At 67.9% G+C, this 21824-nt stretch overlaps 1 protein-coding gene across 4 annotated transcripts in view; it reads left to right on the top strand.

Moving 5' to 3' along the window:
- Nucleotides 1-21824, top strand: part of TMEM266 (transmembrane protein 266) — a 92996-nt gene that overhangs the window by 59013 nt on the left and 12159 nt on the right. For all 4 annotated transcript variants that reach the window (XM_072809840.1, XM_072809842.1, XM_072809841.1 and 1 more), the window contains 5 exons: nucleotides 3758-3912; nucleotides 6787-6860; nucleotides 12467-12523; nucleotides 12985-13123; nucleotides 15852-15967. In XM_072809840.1, the coding sequence (XP_072665941.1) occupies nucleotides 3758-3912; nucleotides 6787-6860; nucleotides 12467-12523; nucleotides 12985-13123; nucleotides 15852-15967 (541 nt within the window). The remainder of the gene's footprint in view (nucleotides 1-3757; nucleotides 3913-6786; nucleotides 6861-12466; nucleotides 12524-12984; nucleotides 13124-15851; nucleotides 15968-21824) is intronic.

Here is a 21824-nt window from a genome sequence, read left to right as displayed (position 1 = left end):
CGGCCTCCTCCGCCCCGCGCGCTCCCTCGGCTGTGGCCTGCACAGGGGCCCGAAGCCCGGAGGGCTGCCGCGGGGCTCCCCGCCCCCCGCCCCTGAAACGCGGACCGGACGCTGGCCGAAGCCCATTGTCATTTTCTAGAAACTCTTCTGTCAAGCTTTTATCAAGACCCTAAGAATCGGGATCCCTGGGTGGCGCAGCGGTTTGGTGCCTGACTTTGGCCCAGGGCGCAATCCTGGAGACCTGGGATCGAATCCCATGTCGGGCTCCCGGTGCATGGAGCCTGCTTCTCCCTCTGTCTATGTCTCTGCCTCTCTCTCTCTCTGTGACTATCATAAATAAATAAAAAAAATTAAAAAAAAAAAAAAAAAGACCCTAAGAATCATCACAGGAGCAGTGAAGGCACCGGCCGCCTGCCCCGCCCGCCGCAGGCCGTCCCCAAGGCCTCGGGGCTAGAGGAGGTCACTGTCCGAGGACCGCCCACCTCCGGGCCGGGCCATCTGGCTGGGGGGTGGCAGGCGCTGTCCCCCGCTGGCTGGGCCCGGCCCTGACCCTGACCCAACCCCGACCCCGACCTGACCCTGGCCCCGACCCTGAACTAACCCCTACCGTGACCCCGACCCAACCCTGACCCCGACCTGACCCTGACCCAACCCCGACCCCGACCTGACCCTGGCCCCGACCCTGAACTGACCCCTACCGTGACCCCGACCCAACCCTGATCCCGACCTGACCCTGACCCAACCCCGACCCCGACCTGACCCTGGCCCCGACCCTGAACCGACCCCAGCCCTGACTCTGGCCCTGACCCGACCCTGACCCTGACCCCTGCCCGACCCTGGCTCCGACCCAGCCCCAGCCCTGACCTGAACCCGGCCCCACCCTGAACCAACCCCGGCCCTGACCCTGGCGCTGACCCTGACCTGACTCTGACCCTGACCCCGACCCCAACCCCAGCCCCGCCCCAACCCTGACCCCGGCTCCAACCACCCCGACCTGACCCCAACCCTGACCCCAACCCAGGCCCTGACCCCGACCCCGGCCGTGGGGATGCCCGGGGGGGGGCCTTGGTCACCCACACTCTGCCCTGAACGGGAAGCCCCGTGTCCTTGCGGCCCAACTGCCGTGGCCCGGTCTCCGGTTGCTTATGTCGCGGCCCTTTGTGCCCGAACAGACTCCTGCCTTGAGCAGCCGCCGCCACACAGGCCGGTCCCCCCGGCTCCTCATGTCACCCGCAGGCCACCCACCCTGACTGTCCCCCAGCCCTGGCGCCTCGCGCAGCCTGTGACCCGCCGCGCTCCCGTCTGTCGCGGGCCCTCCCGGGGGCAGGTGGCGTCCGGCGGCCTGGCTTCCGGATCCCGCGCCTCTGCCTCGGGTTCCCCCCGCACCTCCCGCTCCCCAGGCGGCAGCCCCTGGCCCCGGGCAGCTTCCCTAAGCCGAGGAGATAAGGGCGGCTGTGGGCGGCCGAGGCGGCAGCTGCCGGGCCCTTCCCTCCCACGGAGGCAGATCCACCCGCCGTGGAGCCTCCTGCTTGGAGAGGAGCAGACGGCTTGGTCCCCCCCGGCTTCCCGCGCTCCCGGGGTGGCGGGCACGGACTCAGGCGCCCCGACCCCCCAGGGCTCAGCCCGGCCCCAGGTGGCAGGCGGCAGAGAAGCGGCATCACTTTTAGGGCCACAGATAAAGGACTAGGTTTTCTTAAAAAAAAAAAAAAAAAAAAGATTTTATTTATTGATTTGAGAGCGAGAGAGATGGCGAGAGAGGGTGACACGGGGGGCAGAGGCAGCCGGAGTAGAGGACGGAGACGGGGCGGGTGGGCGCAGGAGGGTCACGCGTGGGAAGAAGGGCCGCAGGTGCGCTGCGCAGGCAGGAGCGGTCGGCTGAGGAAGGGAGGCCCAAGAGATCTTATAAACCAGAGGGTCTTCGTATGCAGAAGCCACACAGCCCTGAGACGTCAGCCCTCGGGTCCCCCCATCTGCTGGGCCTGAGCCGGGGGGGGGGACGTCAGCCCGCGGGTCCCCCTCTGCCGCCCCGACAGACACGCCAGCCCTGCCTGCGGGGCCCTTCCCGCCGCGGCTTCACCGGCTCTGGCTTCTCACCTGTAACTCCGGATTCTCACGCGCCCGTCCGACCAGGCCCCAGCCCCTCACCGGGCCCCTCCGCACCCCCTGCTCCGGATACAGGATTCCCAGTTTAAGTTGAATTTCAGATAAACAATGACTACTGGTTTGGTTTTTGCTTCTCCTCCGTCACCTGCTGAAGTCCCCCCCCCGCCGTCCTTGCGGCCCAGCTCCCCGAGGCCGGACACGGAGCTCCCAGCCTTTGCCTTCCCGAGGGGCCAAGGGTGGCACCTCCCTTTCCTGTAGGTTTTGGAAACTATCCAGAAAGACTTGACTAATCTGTTTGCCGCCAGGTTCCTTGGAGAGCTACGAGCTCGTACCACGTCCCGTCAGCTTGGGACCCTTCCAGCTTCCCTAGATGGATTCTGAGGAAGAACCCCCCAGAGCACTCGGTGTTCCTCTGCGGGGAGGGGAGCACCTCAGGATTCCCTCTTCCAGCGACACCGGGGGGGTCACCCTCGGGACCTCGGGAGGCGTGGGCCCCGGCGCCCTCAGCACACTCCCCTGATGGAGAGGAGGCGACAGCCCAGGGCTGGGCCACCGGGTAACCCACCAACATCAACACCTTCCTCAACCCTTCGCAGCCACACGGGGCTTCTAGTCAGAGACCTTCCCTCATTTAGCGTCCGTGACCCTGGGAGTTAAGGGTTTGACAAACGGGAGACTGAGGCCCAGAATGCAGAGATGCCGACCCGCAGCCCCGGGTGTCCGAAGGCGGAGCCAGAGCGGGGGGGGGGGGGGGGGGGCTCGCTGCCTGGCGCTGTCTGCCCCTTGGGGATCCCACTCCTCCCTCGGCGAGGCAGTGAGCTTTGGCCTCAGCACCCCCGCGAGGCGCCCCTCTTCCCTGGGATCCTGTGTTCCTGAAGGGAATACGCCAAATGCCCTCGGGGACACCCCCCCCCCCCCCGCCCCGGCCCTGAGGCTCCGCACACCCTCCGCACTCCCCATCCTGCTCGGGGAAGACCCCATCCTTGGTGGCTTCATCTCTCCTGTCGGGGTTTCCCAAAAGATTGTCCACGAAGCACGAGTCCCACCAGAGGCTCAGTGACAGGAGGTTGCCGGGTCGAGCGAGAGTGGAAGGCACTGCTCCTGGGACCCCTTGGGGCCTGATGGTGCCTAATAACCTAGTAGAGGCACCAACGTGTCTGCCCAGAAAAATCCCCGTTTGACTTCGACCCCAATTTTCCAAAGCCTATCCAATCATCGAGCGTATCGGGTGGCAACCCTTGACATTCGGTGGAAGTAGGATTCTGTGCAACCCACTTGAGAAATAGGGATTTAGCTCATTCTTCCTCTGTAGCCGGAAAGCACTGGAAACCCCACTCATCAACTACTGAGCTTTTACCGGAGGTGAGCTGAGAGCCTCCTAAATGCAGAGCCCGTGCTAGGCTCCGCGACCACACGGACGTGCAGCAACGACAGCTCGCCGGGCCCCCGCCGACCTCTGTGACCCCGTCTGGGGACTGTATGGGGCTCCATCTCCTGTGAGCTGGGTTTGCTCTCTGTGATCCTACCCAGTGGAGGGGGTTGCACTTTGCTGGGAACCGTAGAGCCCGGGAGGAGTAGGGAGGGTGGAGCGGCGGCCAGGGCTGTGCCGGGATCTGACCCCCTCCCCGCCCCCTTCCTGCTTTTGTCCCCACAGGTCCACCTGGCTGAAGCCGTGCTGTGGGAAGAGAGCAGCCGTGTGGCAGGTATTTTTGCTCAGTGCGAGTCTCAACAGTTTCCTGGTAGCCTGTGTAATATTGGTGGTGATTCTCCTGACTCTGGAACTTCTAATAGATATAAAGCTTCTCCAGTGTGAGTAGCAAGAGAGATACGTGTGCAAATACCTATGATGTCAATATTCCATGTGCATCCACCAGGGGTCCCCAACCAGCAGTGCCCTCTGCCCCCAGCCCGGGGCCACTGTGGTGCACGGCCCACGGCTCCTGGGGATGCCCACCCAGGGAGGAGCCCTGGCTGCTCCCCTCTCCATCACGCCCACTGTCCGTTGCCCCGTCCATCCCTGTGGCCTCCACGGTCCTCCTCCCCAGCACTCCACGATCACAAACTGATGAAATAAAAAACGTTGGGGACCCCTGTGTGCACTTTTTTTTTTTTTAATTGTTCCCATTTGGAATTTTCCAGGTTGGCCTTTTCTGTAGGTTAAAGAGAGTTGTCGGGTGTGGAGGCGATCACCTAGTGGTCCCTGATAATCACAGCAACCACAGTGGCCAGAGGGTTGCTTGTATTTCATACCCAGCTGGAAGCTGGCGGGTCCCTTATGGACATGATGATTTTGAAAGTGTCTTCCGTACGTCTGGCCCTAGCGGCAACCCTGTAAGGTGGACGTGACGGATTTTATCTCGTCTTATAGGCAAGGGAGTTAGGATTTGGAGAAACTTCGAGACTTCCGCTGGGGAAAGGACTTCAAGCCACCAGGCCACTCGACGGCCCGGCCAGTTTTCCTCCCACCACAGGTCTCTTGGCTTTGGTTCTAGGCTTGTGTTGTTGGCGGCCTGATGTGCACGGCAGCTGATGGTCGTCTGCTCCTCTCCTGTCCTGCTGGATGTCCCGTGGCCGTGCGGGGCACTTCCTGCCCCCACTTGTGCAGGCCCCGACTTAGTGCCCCGGGTGGGGAGAGCCAGGAGTCTTCGCTCCGGGCTTCGGCTGAGTGAGTCCTTTCTGGTACAGCTCCTGGATCCCCATATTTCTCCAATTCAGAAGGTGGATTATTCGAGTGCAAATAAAAAAGAGACGAAAGTACTGGTGCCCAAGACTCAATTACTGGCAAGAGCAAGGACTACAGACCCAACAGCCCCGAGCCCATGGAGTTGTTGTAGACTTGCGCCCCCAGCCCTGTCCTGGAGCCTCTGCATCCAGGGTCCTTCCACGCCCCATCGGCCTTCCCGACTCCAGGGGAGGACGACAGGGAGCACAGAATTGCTTTTGTCTGATAGGCCTCGTTGGAGTTTGTGCAGCTGGTGGCCCGTTGGTTCCAATCAAAGTATCTTCCGGCATAAAGTGACCAGCGCTGGCTTTACACTCAACCTGTCTTGAATTAAACCATGCTGCATCCGTTCCCTCCCACTCATCCTTAGGTCTGCTTTTTATGAGGTCTTGGATACCACAGAGTCTTTCTTTCCCCGTCGTAGGTTATGCTTGGGGCCCTCGGCGGCTCAGGTTGTGACGAGGCATTGAGTAGAACTGAGAACCCGGCCGACACTGGAATTTTGCTTAAAATTAAGTATCCAGGAGATTGATTTTGCTGGGAGATCCAACAGCGGCTCGTAAAAGGCATCTTAAATTCCATAAAACGCACAATCAGAGATTTATTGCTCTTCTAAAGCAAACCGTAAAAAAGGCAGAGGAATTCATTTGAGAAATAATGGGGAGAGATTTTATGTTTTCAGCATCATCTGGAGGTCTTTTCAGAGTCACACAGGCCTCAGACGCTCACTTCCCACTCGGCCTCATGTGGCCTGGGATGGAAAGAACCCCAGCACCCCCAGGCCTCGTCCTCTAGGGGTCACACTGGCCTGACGGACCCTGAGGTCCCCCACCTGGAACCTGGCCCTGCAGCCTTTCCCTATGGAGCGCTCCGCTCCTCCGGGGCCTGACACTGCCCACCCCCCGGGGTCCGCTGATCTCAGCTCTTTTGTTTCAGGCCAGCCCTCCCCACTGACATCTCGGGGGTTTCCTTTAGCCCCTGGGGGATTCTGAGCGGGCCTGGCCCAGGCCCCGGAGAGAAGCAGCATATGTGCGTTCCAGCAGCATTCCTGCACCCTGTTTCGCCCCCCCCCCGCCCCCCGCTGCCCTGCTGTGTGTCTCCAGGTCTGCCTTCTGGGAAGCATCCCTGCCCCCCATCAGAGCCCACCTGACCCTTATCCCGGGCCCCAGCACCCTGCTCGTGGCCTCCCTGCCTGATAAACCCAGCCCTGCTTGGGCTCGGAAGCTGGTCACGGCACCCTTATTTTAAAAGGGTCTTTCAGAGGTAGGGCCGTCACTCCGAGGACGGTCTGGTGCAGGTGGGGTGCAGGCTCTCGGGGGCTGGCGGCTCTCCCCGCTGCACGCCGGCGTCTGGAGGGCGACTGGAGCAACCCCAGCCGCTTGCACTGCCCCGTTCAGGAGGGGACATGCCCCCTACCAGGCCTGATTCCCTCCTCCAGGCCTTACTCCAGCCTCACCCCCCGCCCCCGCCCCTACCAAGCACCCCGACCCCCACGGCCCCCTCGACGCTCAGAGTTTTCACACTGAAAAGCTTGCCTAGAGTCCCGCTAACTGCCGGGAGCCTTGGATGTGACTTGGGGCAGGGGTCCTGAACGCGCGTCCAGACTTGACCAAGCTGCCCACCCGGCTCCGAAGGCCGCGCCCGTCTTCCTGAACCCCCGGTGGTGGGCTCCTCTCCGGGGCGAAGCTGTAGGTGTAGCCCACCAAGGCTGGGGGGACTGAGCGGGAATAACGAGGGGCGGCCTCTCACGCAGAGGAGGGAGCAGCGGGGCCTTCCGTCCCCCCGCTGCCTCCGCCCTCCGCCGCGGACACCATTGTGCGCTGCCCTCTTGTTCTCTGGCCTGATGGTGCCCAGATCTAGGTGTTGGCCGGGCGGTCCCGGGCTCCCACGCGGCGAAGGCCCTCCGCCGGGGCACCTGACTCCTCGCTCCTAAAGTTGGCCCGTTATTGTGTTTGTTACAGTTTCCAGCGCATTCCAGTTTGCCGGCATAATTCACTGGATCAGTCTGGTCATTCTCTCTGTGTTCTTCTCAGAGGTAGGTAAAGCCTGGGCCCTGCGACCCCTTGAGGCAACGCCTGCCCTGGGCGATCGCCAGCGTCCCCGCGGGCCCTCCAGGGTGCACACAGGGAGAGGCAGTGAAGGGGGCCGGGCTCGGGGGGGGGGGGGGGGCCAGGGCTCGGGACCCCAGCGCCGCTCCTGGGCCAGCCAGGGACACCACGTCGCAGTCTCCGTGTGGGAGGTAAGGGGACGAAGCCCCTGGCGACTCCTGGGCGCCCCCCCCCCCACCCCGGGTTCCCTGCGAGCCGGTGCCCAGTACGTGACTGAACCGGGTCCCAGCGCGCTGCCCTGCCTATGCGGACTAGCGGTTCCGGGGCCTGCCCCCGGGCCTGGGCCGCCTGGAGGGCCGCGCTTCACGCCGTGGGCCGAGGCGAGTCCCTGTGCGGAGGCCCCGATCTCCCCAGCAGAGCGCAGGACCAGCGGGACGCCGCGGCCACCGTCCTCCCGCCGCGTGCCCTCCCGACCGCAGCAGCCCGGGTTGGCCGCGCAGAGCCTGGGCGCCTTCGGGGGACGACGCGGGGGGCGAGGCAGAGGGCCTTGCACATGAGCGTGCACACGGCTCACGCTGGGTCCAGGGCACAGCACTGCCTGGGGTGCGAGAAGGACGCTGGGCAAGAACACGCGCGGAGTACGAGGGCGCAGAGTGTTTGGAGGCACCATCAGGGCACCCGGAGTCCAGAGCCCCAGGGTCGCTCCCGGGCCGCGGTGGCCCTCAGGACCCTTCAAACACCAGGGAGCGCCGTCGTCCTGGTGGGGCGCCGCGTCGGGGGCACAGGCCTCAAGTCCCGCAGCCCCCCGGGGTTCGCAGGCAGGCCTGGGCCCCGAGCCCCCGCTGTGGGGCGTCCCAAGCAGCTCGTGGAGCCTGCTGCCCAGGTGCCTCGGAGCCCCGAGCCCCGGAGCAGAGCCCCCCCCGCCCCCTGCTGCACCGAGCCCCAGAGCAGAGCCCCCCCTGCCCCCTGCTGCCCCCGAGCCCTGGAGCAGAGCCCTCCATGCCCCCCACCCCCACCCCCACCCCCCGCTGCCCCCATCCCCTGCTGCCCCCGAGCCCCGGAGCAGAGCCTCCCCTGCCCCCCCACCCCTGCCCCCTGCTTTAACCCCGGAGCAGAGCCCCCACCCGCTGCTGCCCCATCCCAGAGGGCCTGCTCTCACGGTGACCCGGGCGCCTGCGGTGGGAGGGCCCAGGGGAGCCAGAAGCCCCGAGCAGCACATCGGGGTGCGTATTGGCCCTGACGACGCCAGCAGCGGCCTTCCTAGGCCACGGGGACAGCAGCCCGGCCGTCCAAAGGCAGAACCAGGTCAGGGCCTCCGCCCCTCCCTCGGGGCCCCCGGCAGTGCGGCCTCTGCGCCCGGTGCCAGCAGGCGGGGCACCGAGAACCTGGGGCAGGGCCCAGAGCCGTGGGGGGGGGGATGTGCACCCCACAGTGCCTGTGACCCCAGGCCCAGCATGACAGACACGGCTCCTGGCCAGTGTGGAAGGGACGTCACCCCGTTTCCTTGGGAGGCCGAGGTGGGGGTCATTCCTGAGCCATGTCCTACCCGGTACCCCAACCAGGTGTTAGGACCACACGGGACGAGAGTGCGACACCGTAGGAGTCGGGCACCGAGGCCTGGAGAGGCGCGGGCAGGTCGCCTGGGGGATGGCGGGTGGCACGGGGGTCGGGCGGGTGTGCAGGCCCCGCCCCGTCCTTGACGCGCCTCGTGCCCAGGACGCCCCCCACCCGCCCCACCGACTGCTCACCCGTTCGGGGGCGGCGGCCCGGCCGGGACGTCTCACCCGAGTGCAGTCTCGGGCCACGCGATCGTGGGCATCAGCGTCGTTTTCAAGCTTCCGCAGGCCGCGGCTCGGGCGCAGGCGTCGTTCCTCGATCCGTCTGAACACGAGTCCTCGGGCGAGGGGCCGCGTGTTGTTTCCCCACCGGCCAGGGGGTCAGGGCGGCTCGTCTGTCCCGCCTGGCTCCCGCTCCAAGGGTCGGGGCTCCGGGCCTTGCCCCCCCAGGCGGGAGCCCCTGCGCATCCTCCCGCGGCCGCCCTCGTGTCCATCACGTGAACAGCGGTTGCCCCAGCGCTCGAGGGGAGGGCCTGGCGCGCGTGGAAGTGCCTTCCCGAGACCCAAGAGGACGGAGCGGCCAGAGCCGGAGCACGGGGCTTCTCGGGGGGTCGCGCTGGGTTCAGAAGGCTCCATCCCGAGCCCGTGGCCCGCGTCCCCGCCCCGTCCCAGCACCGCAGGAATCCCTGGGCTCCAGCCTCGCCGCTGGGCCGTGAAGAACCTGGTGGGCTCGGCAGGCCCGGCACCGGGGACCTGGGAAGGGAGCTGGAGCTCAAGCGAGGCCGTCGCGGAAGACCTGGGGGTGGGGGTGCTGCCTGCGGACGGGGCGTCGGGGGCGCCGGGGAGGACCAGGCGCAGGGACGAGCACCTGCAGCCCGCGGGGCCGGCCGTGGGGGGGCAACACGACCCGGGACCAGGCACGACCAGGTCTCGAGGGCGCCTCACGTCCTGCTTGGGAGCAGGGGCCTTGCTCCAAAGGCAGTGGGGAGGCCCCGGGCGCCTCCGGCCGCCACACGTGGTCACGAGGGTCACACGGAGGCCCTGGGGGCAGTGCCACGGCCCAGACTCCGAGGGTTAGGGATGGAGAAGGAGTCCCCCCCCCCCCCCCGCTCCTGTTTGGTGGGTGCACGCCCGGGAGGCGCCGCCGTGCGCTCCGCTGTCCCCGACGTGCGCCTCTTGCCCCAGAGCCTCCCTCCGGCACCAGCCCGGCAGCTTCTGGCCCCACAAAGGCACCTCACATTTCTGCCCAGTTTCCGGGTCCTGGACTCCACGTCCTCCCCCTGCCTGGGACCGGGCGGGGGGTGAAGGAAGGCGCCCGCGGCTTGGCCAGCCCCCAGCCCCCCCGCCAGCTGCAGCGCTGCAGACACGCTCGGGCCCAGGCGGCGGCTGCTCCCTCCTTCCCCTGGAGGGTCTGCAGATGGCTCTGCAGGGAGCAGGGGGGCTTCCTCTGCCTGGAAAAGGGGAACCTTCTAGAATTTGCATCGAGGCATCTTATAGCCTAGCAGGTGCTTCTGCTGGGACCCCTGAGGTCCCCAAGCCCTAGGAGCTCATCCAACCCCGTCCCAGAGAGAAGGTGGGGCTCGGCCTCAGCCGATTGGGGGGGGCACCTGGTGACTCACACCTGGAGCAGGTGCAAGGGCCTCCCCCCACCCCACCCCCACCTGCCGTGGCTTCCTGGAGCCTGAATCCCTTCTCTGGGGAGAAAGCGAAGGGGACCTTCCAGGAGGCGGGCTTCCTGGGGGAAAAGGTGGGGGTGCCTGGGGTGGGAAGGACACACGGCCTGAGGACCAGAGGGTGCGCCCGTGTGTCCCTGGGCCTGTTTACGGTAAACACCTGGTGCCACTGCCGTGAGGTTCTGCCAAGGCCTCGGCCATCTCGGGTGCCCGAGCACCCCATCTCCTGAGGGGCTGAAACCCGCAGTCCTGGGGGAAAGAGGCCGCCCCGGGGCGAGCAGTTCAGTTCCCTCGGCCCCTTGCAAGCCCTCGCAGCTCCCGGGGCGGGCCGAGGGGCGAAGGGGGGAGCAGGGCTACGGCAGCCCAGGCCCTGCTCCCGTCTTCCCCGTGGCGGGCAGGCGGCGTGGGGCGCTGGCCCAGGGGTCCCACTGACAGCACGTGCCGGCAGGGACAGCGCCAGGGGAGGCTCAGAGCCGGGCTGCTACCCGGGCCTCCCCCCCTGCTGCGGTCACTGGGGACATTGTCACAGGACGCGTCCCCGTGCCTCCAGCGGGCGCCCTAGGGAAGTCGTGCAGGCGGCCGGGGCCCCAGGTTCTGACATCGGAGCCCCCCGGGCCCCAGGAGTCTGCGCTTCAGGCAGATCCTCAATGTCCCAGCCGGGGCCTCCGCCTGCACGTCGAGAAGCACGGCCGCCCGGCTCCGTGGCCTGGGGCAGGGCAGTGTGGCCAGGACCCTGTCCCCGCGGACCGGGGGGCTTGGCAAAGGATGCCGCCACGTGCAGTGTCCTGGAGCCGGCGTCCCCCACAGCTCAGACTCGAGCACTGGGGTCAGAGGGGCCCCCCATGTCCCCGCCGGGTGGGAGGCGGGACCAGGACGCGCTCCCAGGCTGCTCAGCTTCCACGGGCCGCGTTCGGAGGCCCAGGCTGAGTTGCGGGGGGGGGGGGGGGGGGGCAGCGACCCGAGCAGGCCCCAGGGGCTGCACCCGGAGGGCAGCCGGCAAGGACAGGGCAGGCGGCCCGCGCTCCGGCACCAGGCTCGGGGTGGCCGAGCGGCCAGGGGCATCCGTCCCTTCGAGGGGGCCAAGGCCCCCTCCCCACGTGGGCGCTGCTGGCTGCGTCTCCTGCCCCGTCCTCGCCCCCAAGCCCTCCTGCTTGTGAAGTGAGAGGATCCCTTTCCCGGGAGGTTCCGAGAGGTGGAAGGCGGGCGGCGGGGTCAGGGGGACGCTCGGCGAGCGAGACGGGGACCCTGTGGAGCCGGGCGGTGCGGTGCTTGCAGGGCAGGGGCTGGACCCCGCGCCCCAGGACGCTTGGAGAAACGGCTGAAGTGGTAAAATTCGCGTTTCTGTGGATCATTGCCACAATCTTAAAAGAGGAAGAGGGAGAAGCAGCAGGAGGCGCCCGTCCCTTCCCACGCCCGTCCCTCCTTCCTGGCCCGCGCTTCTGCCCCGGGAGCCGGGCTGGGCCTTCGGAGTGGACGGTGGACGCGGCTCCGCCTCCGACACGGACTCCACACCTCGACGTCGGGATTGAGCAGCAGCCGAGAAGGCAGCGACCGTGCGGGGCCCCCACGCGGCCGACCGGACGCAGGCTCAAGGGGGCCGGGGGCCCAGGTGGGGTCCAGGGGCCCGGCGACCTGCGCGGCCTCCGCAGCTCTGGGGCTTCGGCGGCCGGGGGTGTCGCGTGCGGGAGAAGGGACACCATCGGGTGTGAGCCCCTGCGAACCGTCACCTGCGTTTGGGGAAGGGCCCGTGGACAAAGGCGTCTGGTCCCCTGAGCAGCCTCCAGGCGCCGTCTTTGGGGGAAGGTGCACGGTCAGCGGGGAAACCCGTCGAGGGGGCAGCCGCCGCGCAGTCGATCCCTGAGGGTTTTAGGGAATCGGTGACGCACCCGTCCGCTCGCCCACTCGCGCCGCACCACGTTCCCGGTCTGCTGTGTGTTGGGATTAGGGGTGACGGAGAGCAGTGGGTGTCCCGTGGGCCCCGGTGGGGGTCGGGGGCTGGTCGCCGCGAGGTGGTGCAGGGCCGCGGGGCGTGATGGATGGTCCGGGTCCCCCGGGAACGCCAAGGAAGGAGGCCCTGAGCCCGGGGGGCGTGGGGACCTTCCCGGAGGTGACACCTGAGCAGAGGCCACCCAGCAAGGCCCTCGCACGCTGCTGGGGTGGCAGGAGGATGACCGCGGGCTGCCCGGGGACGGGGGGCTGGGGGCGCGGACGTCACGCAGCCCAGGTGCCGAGGCCGCACGGGAGGCCACGCGGGTCGGGAGCGGGCCAGGGAAGACGGGCGTCCTGAGCTCCGGAATCTTCCCTGCTGGGGGACGGCAGGCGCTGGAGAGCGGTAACCTCGGCGCGTCTCTCCTCTCTCCTCAGACCGTGCTGCGGATCGTGGTGCTGGGCATCTGGGACTACATCGAAAACAAGATCGAGGTAAAGGCCGGGGGGCCTGGGGCCGGCCGGGGGGCTGGAAACGCCCGGGGGGGCATCAGAAAGGCCACCCCTCCCCCGGTGCAGGCGCCCGGCAGCAGGTGCTGGGGAGGCGGGCGGGGGCTGGGGCGTGGGGCGCAGGCCAAGGGACCTCAAGATTCTGCTTGAAATTCTGCACGATTCGAAGTTATTCTTGAATCATTCGGAAACGCTTTAAAACAACTTAGTCCACGCGAAAGGGCCTCGTGGTCAGGGGCCGGGCGGGAAGGCACCAGGCGCCGCTCAGCCTCCCGTGAAGGGTCTGGTGCCCGCGGGCTGGGGGCGAGGGGCTCCGAAGAGGCGGCCCGGGATCGGGGAGGCCAGACCTGCCGTGAGGACAGAGCTCCTGGAGAGGCTGCTTCGCCTGAGGCTTCCGGGACGTCCGGGAGGCGGCCCAAGCCACTCAAGTCCACTTCCTCTCACAGGTGTTCGACGGGGCTGTCATCATCCTGTCCTTGGCCCCTATGGTGGCGTCCACCGTGGCCAACGGGCCCAGGAGCCCCTGGGATGCCATCAGCCTCATTATCATGCTCCGGATCTGGCGGGTGAAGAGGGTCATCGATGGTGAGTGGTCCACGGGGCTCAGCAGACCCCGCAGGTGGCAGGTGCCAGGTGGCAGGCGGCAGGCGGCGGGTGGCAGGCGGCAGATGGCTGGTGGCAGGCAGCAGTGGCAGGTGCCAGGTGGCAGGCGACAGGCAGCTGGTGGCAGGTGGTAGGTGGCAAGTGGCAGGTGCCAGGCAGCAGATGGCTACTACAGACCCTGGACCGGCCAGCCCAGAGAGGAGACAGACAGTGGGATACAGGACGGGAGGCTGGGGCAGCCTCCAGAATTGCAGGACGACAGGCCAAGCATGTCCTGCTCACTCTGTGCGGGAGCTCAGGGACCAGGCCCACGTGTCACGTGCAAACACTCGTGTCTGGACGGCCTGCACGTCACACGAGAACGTAAGCAGGGCCGCCCATGCTGGGAACCCCGCTGGGACACACGCCTGCCACTGCCCCCCCCCCCCCAACGGGCTGACACCTGCTCTGCCCCGGTCGCTCGCTCGTGGAGGCGCCGCCCCTGCGGGCCCACCTCCCCGTGTCCAGCGGCGGGGACGCCATCCGAGCCTGTTTCTGTGGGAGGCGCTGGCTTGGATCGGGGCTTGGCGGGCGCAGCAGTCGGCTTTAGGGTCTCCAGCCGGGTCCGCGCCGTCAGACGCAAGGGCCGCCCTCCCCGCTGAGCCTCACCTGGAGAGGAGCCCCGACCTGGGTGCTGCCTCTACTTCCAGGAAGTGCTGGCAGACCAGGGTGTGTCCCCCGGAGGAGGGGCCTGTGTGAGAGAAGACGGGCACCTGGTCCCTGTGGGATGGGGAAGACGGGGGCCCGAGGGATGGGGAAGGGGGGCCTGGCGACGAGGAAGACGGGGGCCGAGTCTGGGCTCCAGGGGCGTCCTCGGACCTGCCGCCGCCCTCAGCCAGAGCAGCACAGCCGCTGCGGGAGCCTCTGGGACGTGGGCCTGTGCTGTCCACCAAGGCCGGTGGCCGCGTGAAGGGACGAGGCGCCACTGAGGTTGTGCAGATGATGATTGTGGACCTGGTTTCACGCAGCGAAGCCCTGGTGGTGCAGAACCCGCTGCAGCCAGCAGCCCTGCCCGTCCCCCTCCCAGCGGCGTGGCTGGGGACCTTCCCGCTCCCGCCGAGGTTGGGCCGCGAAGAGCAGACTGCCTGGTATAGACTCGACGGTCACTCCGGCCCTGGACCTTGGTCGCGAATGTCGGAGCTGTGGCTGTGGGGGTACAAGGCCGGAAGGCAGCCCCGCGCCCGCTCAACCCTGGTGGGGCACCGGCCCCCGTCCCTCCCCTGCGCCCACCCACGGGCCCCGTGGGCTGTGGGGCCTTGTCAGGGGGCAGCTCCTGACCCGGAATCCTCATCAGGCTGCAGTGTGACTGGCCCAAGCCCAGGAGGCCCAGGCTGGGAAGGCTCTGAGAAGCCGTCCAGTCCCCTCCCGACATTTGACAGGTGGGGACACTGAGGCCAGGACGGATGGGGTCACAGCAGAGCGGCCGCGAGCACCCAGCAGGCTCCTGACCTGTCCACCCGGCCCAGCTGCCCAGGCCCTGCTCCGGCCCGTCCACGATAACCGCCCCCTGCAGAGGCGAGGCCCCGCTTCCCTCCGCCGGCCCCTCACATCACGCCCGCCAGCGCCCCGGGAAGGCTGAGCAGCGGCTCCCGCGTCCCCGACGGGCGCTGCAGGGCCACTGGGAGCCTCGGGACAGGGCCCTCCGTGCGGGCGGGTGGGCAGGCGGTCCCTTGCTTCCCTGGCCCGGGTGTGAGGGCGTCGGCAGAGACCGGGGAGCCCCGAGGCAGGTGCGCGGCCGCATGGGCCGCCCTCAAGGTCAGAGGAAACAGCAAGTCTGTGCTGTCCTTCCCGCGGGATCCGTGCGGCCCGAGAGCGCAGGGTGGGGGCCGCGGGGGCTCAGCGGTGCTGCTCGCCACCCCGCAGCCGGGCGCCTCCTGCCTCCGCCTCTGGGTGCCCCTCACGGGGGACCATGCGCCCGTGTCCCGCGGGGTCTGCGGCCTTTCCCTGAGCAGCCGTGTCCGCTGGGCTCCCGGGCAGCTCGTGTCCGACCTCACTCCGTTCTCTTGCGGCGCCGGGCCCCACAGCGCAGGGGCCACGATCCCTTCACTCGCCCGTCGGAGGCTGGATGGTCGTTCACGTCCACTCTGGGTCGCCGTGAACACCCACGGGCGAGCTGCTGCGTGGGGGGTGTTTCCGATGCTCTTGGGAGCCCAGGCGGGGACTGGCCAGCCCGGTGGCTGCTCTGTGCTCGGCCACCTCAGGGAGCGCCCGCCGCCTTCCACAGGTCCCAGGCCCCTCGGAGGCACCACCCGGGCTCCGGGCCAGAACCCAGGCTGCCCCCGCAGGGGCGAGGACAGCGGGCCGCCCTGCCACCGCGGCTCGGGGCCAGCCCTCTCGTAGCCTCGGGTGCGGGATGCCCAGCCCGTGCCCAGCCCACACCCCTGCACCCTGCACCCCCAGAAACAGCTCCCAGCCCAGCCCTGCCCACACCCCTGCACCCCTGCACCCCCAGAAACAGCTCCCGGCCCAGCCCTGCCCGCACCCCTGCACCCCCGGGAACAGCTCCCGGCCCAGCCCTGCCCACACCCCTGCACCCCTGCACCCCCAGAAACAGCTCCCGGCCCAGCCCTGCCTGCACCCTTGCACCCCTGTATCCCCGCACCCCTGCACCCCCGGGAACAGCTCCCGGCCCAGCCTCCCCGCTCCTGACAGCGCCGTCCGTGTCTTCCAGCTTACGTCCTGCCCGTGAAGGTGGAGATGGAGATGGTCATCCAGCAGTACGAGAAGGCCAAGGTCATCCAAGACGAGCAGCTGGAGAGGCTGACGCAGATCTGTCAGGAGCAAGGGGTAACGCTCGGCCACTTCCCGTTCTGTCCCGGGCTGGGGGCCGGGGCTGTGGGGTCCCCGGGGACACACGGGGAAGCTGAGGCCCGGGCGTGGTCCCTGCCAGGGACCATGGGGTCGGATGGGGTCGCCGGCCGTCCTGACAGGCCACAAGCCATCCCATCCCGCAGCCCCGGGCCCGCACGGCGCCCCCGGCCTGCTCCCCCCACTGAGCGGGATGCTCCCTGGTGGCCTCGCCCGCAGCCCAGCCCTGGCTCCTCCGCCCCAACGTCCCTTGGCTGGAAGACCTGGGGCAGCCGGGACACGTGTGCGACGTCAGCGCACGCGATCCCTAGGGACGTCCCACAAGAACTCACACACGGCCTTTAAGGTCATCTCCTCGGACTGTCAGGGAGCCGAGCCTGTGTCTACTCTGGGGACACCACGGCCTTGGTCTCCGCACAAGATGTGCGACAGGAGACCTCAGGGGAGCAGCCCCCAGCGGCACAGCATCCATGGGTCCCGGGTGCAGACTGAGGCGACCACAGGCCTCGGCCCCCTCGTCACCAGGCATCCGGCTGCCAGCACTGCCATGACTGTGGGGAGGCCCCCACCCCCATGGAGCCCCGAGTGACTCGAGGATGGGGGCCCCCAACACCCAGTGCAGCCTGGTGCACGTGTGCCTGGCAGGGTCACCGGGGCTGGAGTGACGGGCGGCAGGCCACCTGGAGGGGGCGGCAGGGTGGAGGGGGCAGGTGAGGTAGGGCGCCTGGCACCGGGTGAGCTCGGGCCGTAGGAGGACCTGGAGGTGGGCCTGGGGGGAGGCTGACCCGGGGCGGGGGCCGGGCTGTTGGGAATGGCCAGGTTGGAGCTTCCGAGGGGCCGGTCCGGCTGCCGTCGGAGGAGGGGGGCGGGCGCAGGTGCAGGTGCAAGGACGGGCTGGAGCGGGGCCACCGGGGACAGAGGCCTGGGCGGGGGGCAGACGGAGGCTGGGGGGATGCGCCGTCCACCGGCCCCTCTGGAGGCTGGACAGGCGGCTGCGTCCCCCGGGTGCACGGCCGCCGCTGCCACGTCTCGCAAGCCTCCAGCCCGTGGAGAAGGAGCTGGCCCACGGTGACTTGGGCCACGGGGCCGGGAGCGCTCAGGGCGACCCCCCAGCCTCCAGCGGGGCCCGCGGGGGCCTCTGATCCAGCCCTGGGGAGACGTCCTGGGGGTCCCCGCAGGGAGGAGCTGATCTGTAGGTGTGACATCTGGAAAGGAGACAAGAGGAGCCTCCCTAAGCTAAAAAACGCCCGAGGGCTGTCATCTGGGCTGGGCTGGAAGCGCAGGGCCATGGGGGGCGGTAGGCGCTGGGCAGCCAGGGTGCTGCTCCCCCAAGCTGGGCGGACGCCACCTCTCAGCCGTCGGGGGGCCGGGGCGCAGGGCCTCGGGGGAGCAGTGCTGCCTCACAACGGGCCGGGATGCTCGGCGTGAAGGCCCAGGCCCGGGGACAGTTCGGCCGACTTGGGGCAGCGCCGGGACCCGTGTGGCCCTTGGTCCCCTGACCCGGCCCGCGTCCCCCCTGCCCGCACCCGCCCCTCACCCCGCAGGTCAGGCAGGCGAGCAGCGGTGGCTGCCCAGCTGAGGGTGCGGGGGCCGGGCACGTTCCCAGCCGTCCCCGAGGGTCGCGTCCATGTCATCCTCCCGCCCACGTCCCTCCTCCGAGCTCGGCGACCACACGCTGCCCGCCGGCACCACGAGTCCGGAGCGCCCCAGCTCCCTGCCCCCCAGGTCGTGCACAGGCTCCGACCTGAGGCCGCGTCGGGGTCTGGGGCCCACGCGCGTGGCCATCATGTGTCCCTTGGCTCCTCCTGCCCGTAGATGTTCCTCAGGCCTCCGCTGCGTTGGCTGATGCTGGGCCTGGGCTACCGGCCGGGAATTCACGGGCTGCCCGTGGCCGGGGCTCCTCTGAGGCTCTCCTCACGCCCAGCCTGGGGCTCGGGCTCGGGGACGATGGTCAACTCACATCCCGCCGCCTGCTGTCGGCGCGGCCTAGCCCGAGGTCGGAGGCCCATGGTCAGAGGCCCCGCCGCCGGCTGCCGCTTGCCGGAGAGGCTACTGCTCTATCCATCCCCCCTTCCTCCGGGAGCCTGACTTGCGTGTCCACGCGGCCCTCCCTGGCGACGTGGTTTGCTGGCTTCTTCTGGGACCACCCTGTAGGTCGCCCCTTTGGTGCCAGGCGGTGGCCCGGTTCCTACCGGAACCACCCTGTGATAAAGGGAAGGGTCCTTCGAGGGCATTGGGCCCAACCCAGACCTGCAGGGGGAGGCGGTGCGAGGCACAGAGGAGGGGCGGATGCGCCCCCATCACACGGCGGCGGGGACACCGGGACACGCGGTGCTTCCCTCCTCCCTGTCACCTCTTCTGGCTGCGGGGCTCACCCACCCTTAACCGATTCCTGCTGGAAACCTGGGGCCCGCGGAGGAGGGGGCGCTGCGTTGGGCAGTCTCCCCGTCCCTCCTCTGACCGCCTCCGGCACCTGCTTCCACGCGGCCCACTGCTCGCGGGTCCCCCCCATCCCGCGCTCACCCGTACGTGGCTCTCGGTCCGGATCCCGGCCGAGGTCTTGGTGAGCATCGACGTCGCTGCTGCACAGGCGGCCTCCGAGGTGACACGCCGCCGTGTGTCCCTTGTCTCCGCGCCGCAGCCTCACAAGCCCCAGCCTCGTCCGATGCCCGGGGAGGCCCGCGCGATGACGTCCTCCGCTGGTCCAAGGAACCGCTGCCGAGGCTTCGTGTGCGGCTGCATCAGGATCCTGCTCTCGGCCCGAGACCCGTCCCGCAGCCCCCCGGCACCTGCCCCTTGCCCTGCGAGCTTGGCCTCTGGCCGAGTTACTAGGGTCCCGCCCGGCTCGCCCCCAAAACCGACCTCTTTCCTCCGCTATGGGAGCGTGGGTGGGACTGCGGACGGAAGCTCCCTTCTGTTCCCTCAGTCCCCTTCACCCCGAGACTGTCAGCAACACGCGGGGGCTCTTGTGACCAGAGGCCCTGCCCGCACGGAGGCCCGGGCAGCTCCCGAGCCCCTCAGGACCCTGACCGAGGCGGCCCCTGGGGCGCGGCCTGCAGGCGCACGGCCAGCCAGATGCCCACCCGCTGCCCAGTCTCCCCCGTAAGCCCTGGGCCTCGGGCTCCTTGTTGGGAAAATGGAGGCAACAAGCCTTACGTCGCAGGCTGCGGTAGGGATCGCACTAACTCAAGCGACACCCGAAAGCCTGGTCCCCCCAGAGTCTTTCAGTGAAGGTGGAGACGGAGAGAAAAGCAAGAGCATGTCATTTGCACGAGGGCCCACTAGCAAATAGGCTGCCTGCAGCTCCCGGACTTGGAGGGACCTGGAGGGACCTGGATGGACCTGGAAGGACCTGGAGGGATCTGGAGGGACCTGGAAGGATCTAGAGGGACCTGGAAGGAACTGGAGGGACCTGGAGGAGCCTGGAAGGACCTGGAGGGACCTGGAGGGACCTGGAGGGACCTGGAGGGAACTGGAGGGACTTGGAAGGATCTGGAGGGAACTGGAGGGACCTGGAGGGAACTGGAGGAGCCTGGAGGGACCTGGAGGGAACTGGAGGGACCTGGAAGGACCTGGAGGGACCTGGAAAGACCTGGAGGGACCTGGAGGGACCTGAAGGGAACTGGAGGAGCCTGGAGGGACCTGGAAAGACCTGGAGGGACCTGGAGGGAACTGGAGGGACTTGGAAGGATCTGGAGGGAACTGGAGGGACCTGGAGGGAACTGGAGGAGCCTGGAGGGACCTGGAGGGAACTGGAGGGACCTGGAAGGACCTGGAGGGACCTGGAAAGACCTGGAGGGACCTGGAGGGACCTGAAGGGAACTGGAGGAGCCTGGAGGGACCTGGAAAGACCTGGAGGGACTTGGAGGGACCTGGAAGGACCTGGAGGGACCTGGAGGGAACTGGAGGGACCTGGAAGGACCAGGAAGCTCGAGCGCTGGGCTGGGCATTAACCCCTTTAGAGCCTGACAGACAAGGGCGGAGACAGGCCTGTTTCCCAGGACACAAAGGCTGTGGTTCTGGGGCTGGAACGCGGGGCCACTGGCCATTAGCCTGCCCAGACATAGGGGGCCTGGGCGGTCACCGTCCTGGGGAGTAACACAAGCCGCTGCATCAAACAAATGCAGAAACCACAGCAGCCTGGCCCCCGGGGACCCGTCGCTCCCACCGCACCCACGGCCCCTCGGGCCTCCCTCCATCAGCAGCGGGAGCAGAGGTGGGGGTGGACCGCGCTGCTGGCCCCGTTTTGCAGGTGGGACCCAGATACGCAGTCATGCTCAGGGCACCAGAGGGGCCCAAGGAGGACACAGGCCACTGGAACGAGCCCTTGGGCTCCCACGTTCTCTGCCCTTTCCTCGCCCGGGGGGCTCCCCCCTCCCCACTCCCCCGAGTGGTCCTGGTGGCTGAGGCAAGTCTCCCTGGCCCTTTCCCCGGAGACGCAGGACGACAGCCTTGGCCCCAAGCAGCAGGCACCTGGCGGACGTGACATGTGCGGGGTGGGGGGCCTCGCACCGGGGCCTGTGGGGCCATAGCCCCCGTCGGGGGTGGGGGGTGGGTGCTGCCCCGGGCCCCTGGGGCATCCTCACCTTTGAGGCTGGGCCGCCACCTCCCCTGGCTGTCAGGAGCCTGGGAGCCGCGGGGAACGGGGCCCACCCTGGTTCTGGGGTGTTGCTCCAAGCTGCCCATCCCAGAGAGGCCCCACTTTTCCCGCAGAGGCCCCGAGGCCGCAGCTCCGCACAATGGCCTTTGTCACCTGGATTATTCGGGAGGGAAGCGCGTGCGCGTGTTCCTCAGCTGGGGACACGATCCGAAAAGCCGCCGAGAGCTCTAGCGACAGGCCGATTCAGCTGACACAATTAGCCATCAGACGAATGACTTATGTGATCCTTTTGCCATAATTTAAATTTATGGCCGACGACCAATCATCCTCACGACGGATGGAAGGGGGCCAAGGTCGGATTCAGCTTCCCCGGCTCCTAAATCATTACTTTGCCACCGTCTCCTGATTTTTATTGTTACAAACAACGGCGAAACCGACGGCGGTAAACACCGGCCGCCACCCCGATGCGGGCCAGGGCCAGCCGCGGGCAGCATGGATCAGGGGGAAGGGGGAGTCGCTGCCGGTGCGTTAGAGACGGTCGCCAGCGGCCAGAGCGTGCGGGGTCAAGGCCCAGGCCTCCCAGGTGTGCTCCAGGGGTCAGCCCCCCCCACCCCGCGGCCGGCGCTAAAAGCCCGCACCGTAAAGGGGCTGAGGGCCTCCCGGGATCGGCCCTGCTCTGGTGACCTGCCAGGCGTCTTGAGCCTGTGTCTTGCTGGTTTTCATCGGACCCGGGAAGTCCTTGGCCACGATTTCTTCATTGACTGCTTCTGTTTCGTCCTTCCATCCTCCTGGAGTCCTGCTTGCACATGCCAGGCCCCTGGGTCGTGTCTCACATCTCTGAGACCCGCTTCTCTTCACTCGCTCTCCTGTTTGTTTTTTTTTTTTGGGGGGGGGGAAGGGGGCATAAGTTTCGATATTTTTCTGAAGATCTGTCCTCAGGCTCAATGATCCTATCCGCTCCTGTGCCCCGTCTGCTGCTCAGAGGATGGAAGTGGTCACTGTTCAGTGAAGGTCACTATTCAGTGAAGGCTGACGTCCTTGCAACATCTAGCTGTGGCTGACGGGCTCCGCCTGCCGTGCCCCGCGGACGCCCAGCCCGTCTCCCCCTGGGCCCTCTGTCTCTCGGACACACCAGGCAGGGCCTGCCACGAGGGCCACCCCGTGTCCGCCTTTGAGGCTGTCCTGGGAGGTCCTCGGCTGCTCCCCAGACACCTCCTCCCCTCCGCCCGCTTGGGG

Source organism: Canis lupus, chromosome 32, assembly GCF_048164855.1.
Source record: "Canis lupus baileyi chromosome 32, mCanLup2.hap1, whole genome shotgun sequence".
Taxonomy (NCBI): Eukaryota; Metazoa; Chordata; class Mammalia; order Carnivora; family Canidae; genus Canis; species Canis lupus.
Note: the sequence above shows the minus strand (reverse complement) of the source record. Positions and strands in the feature narration are given on the sequence as shown.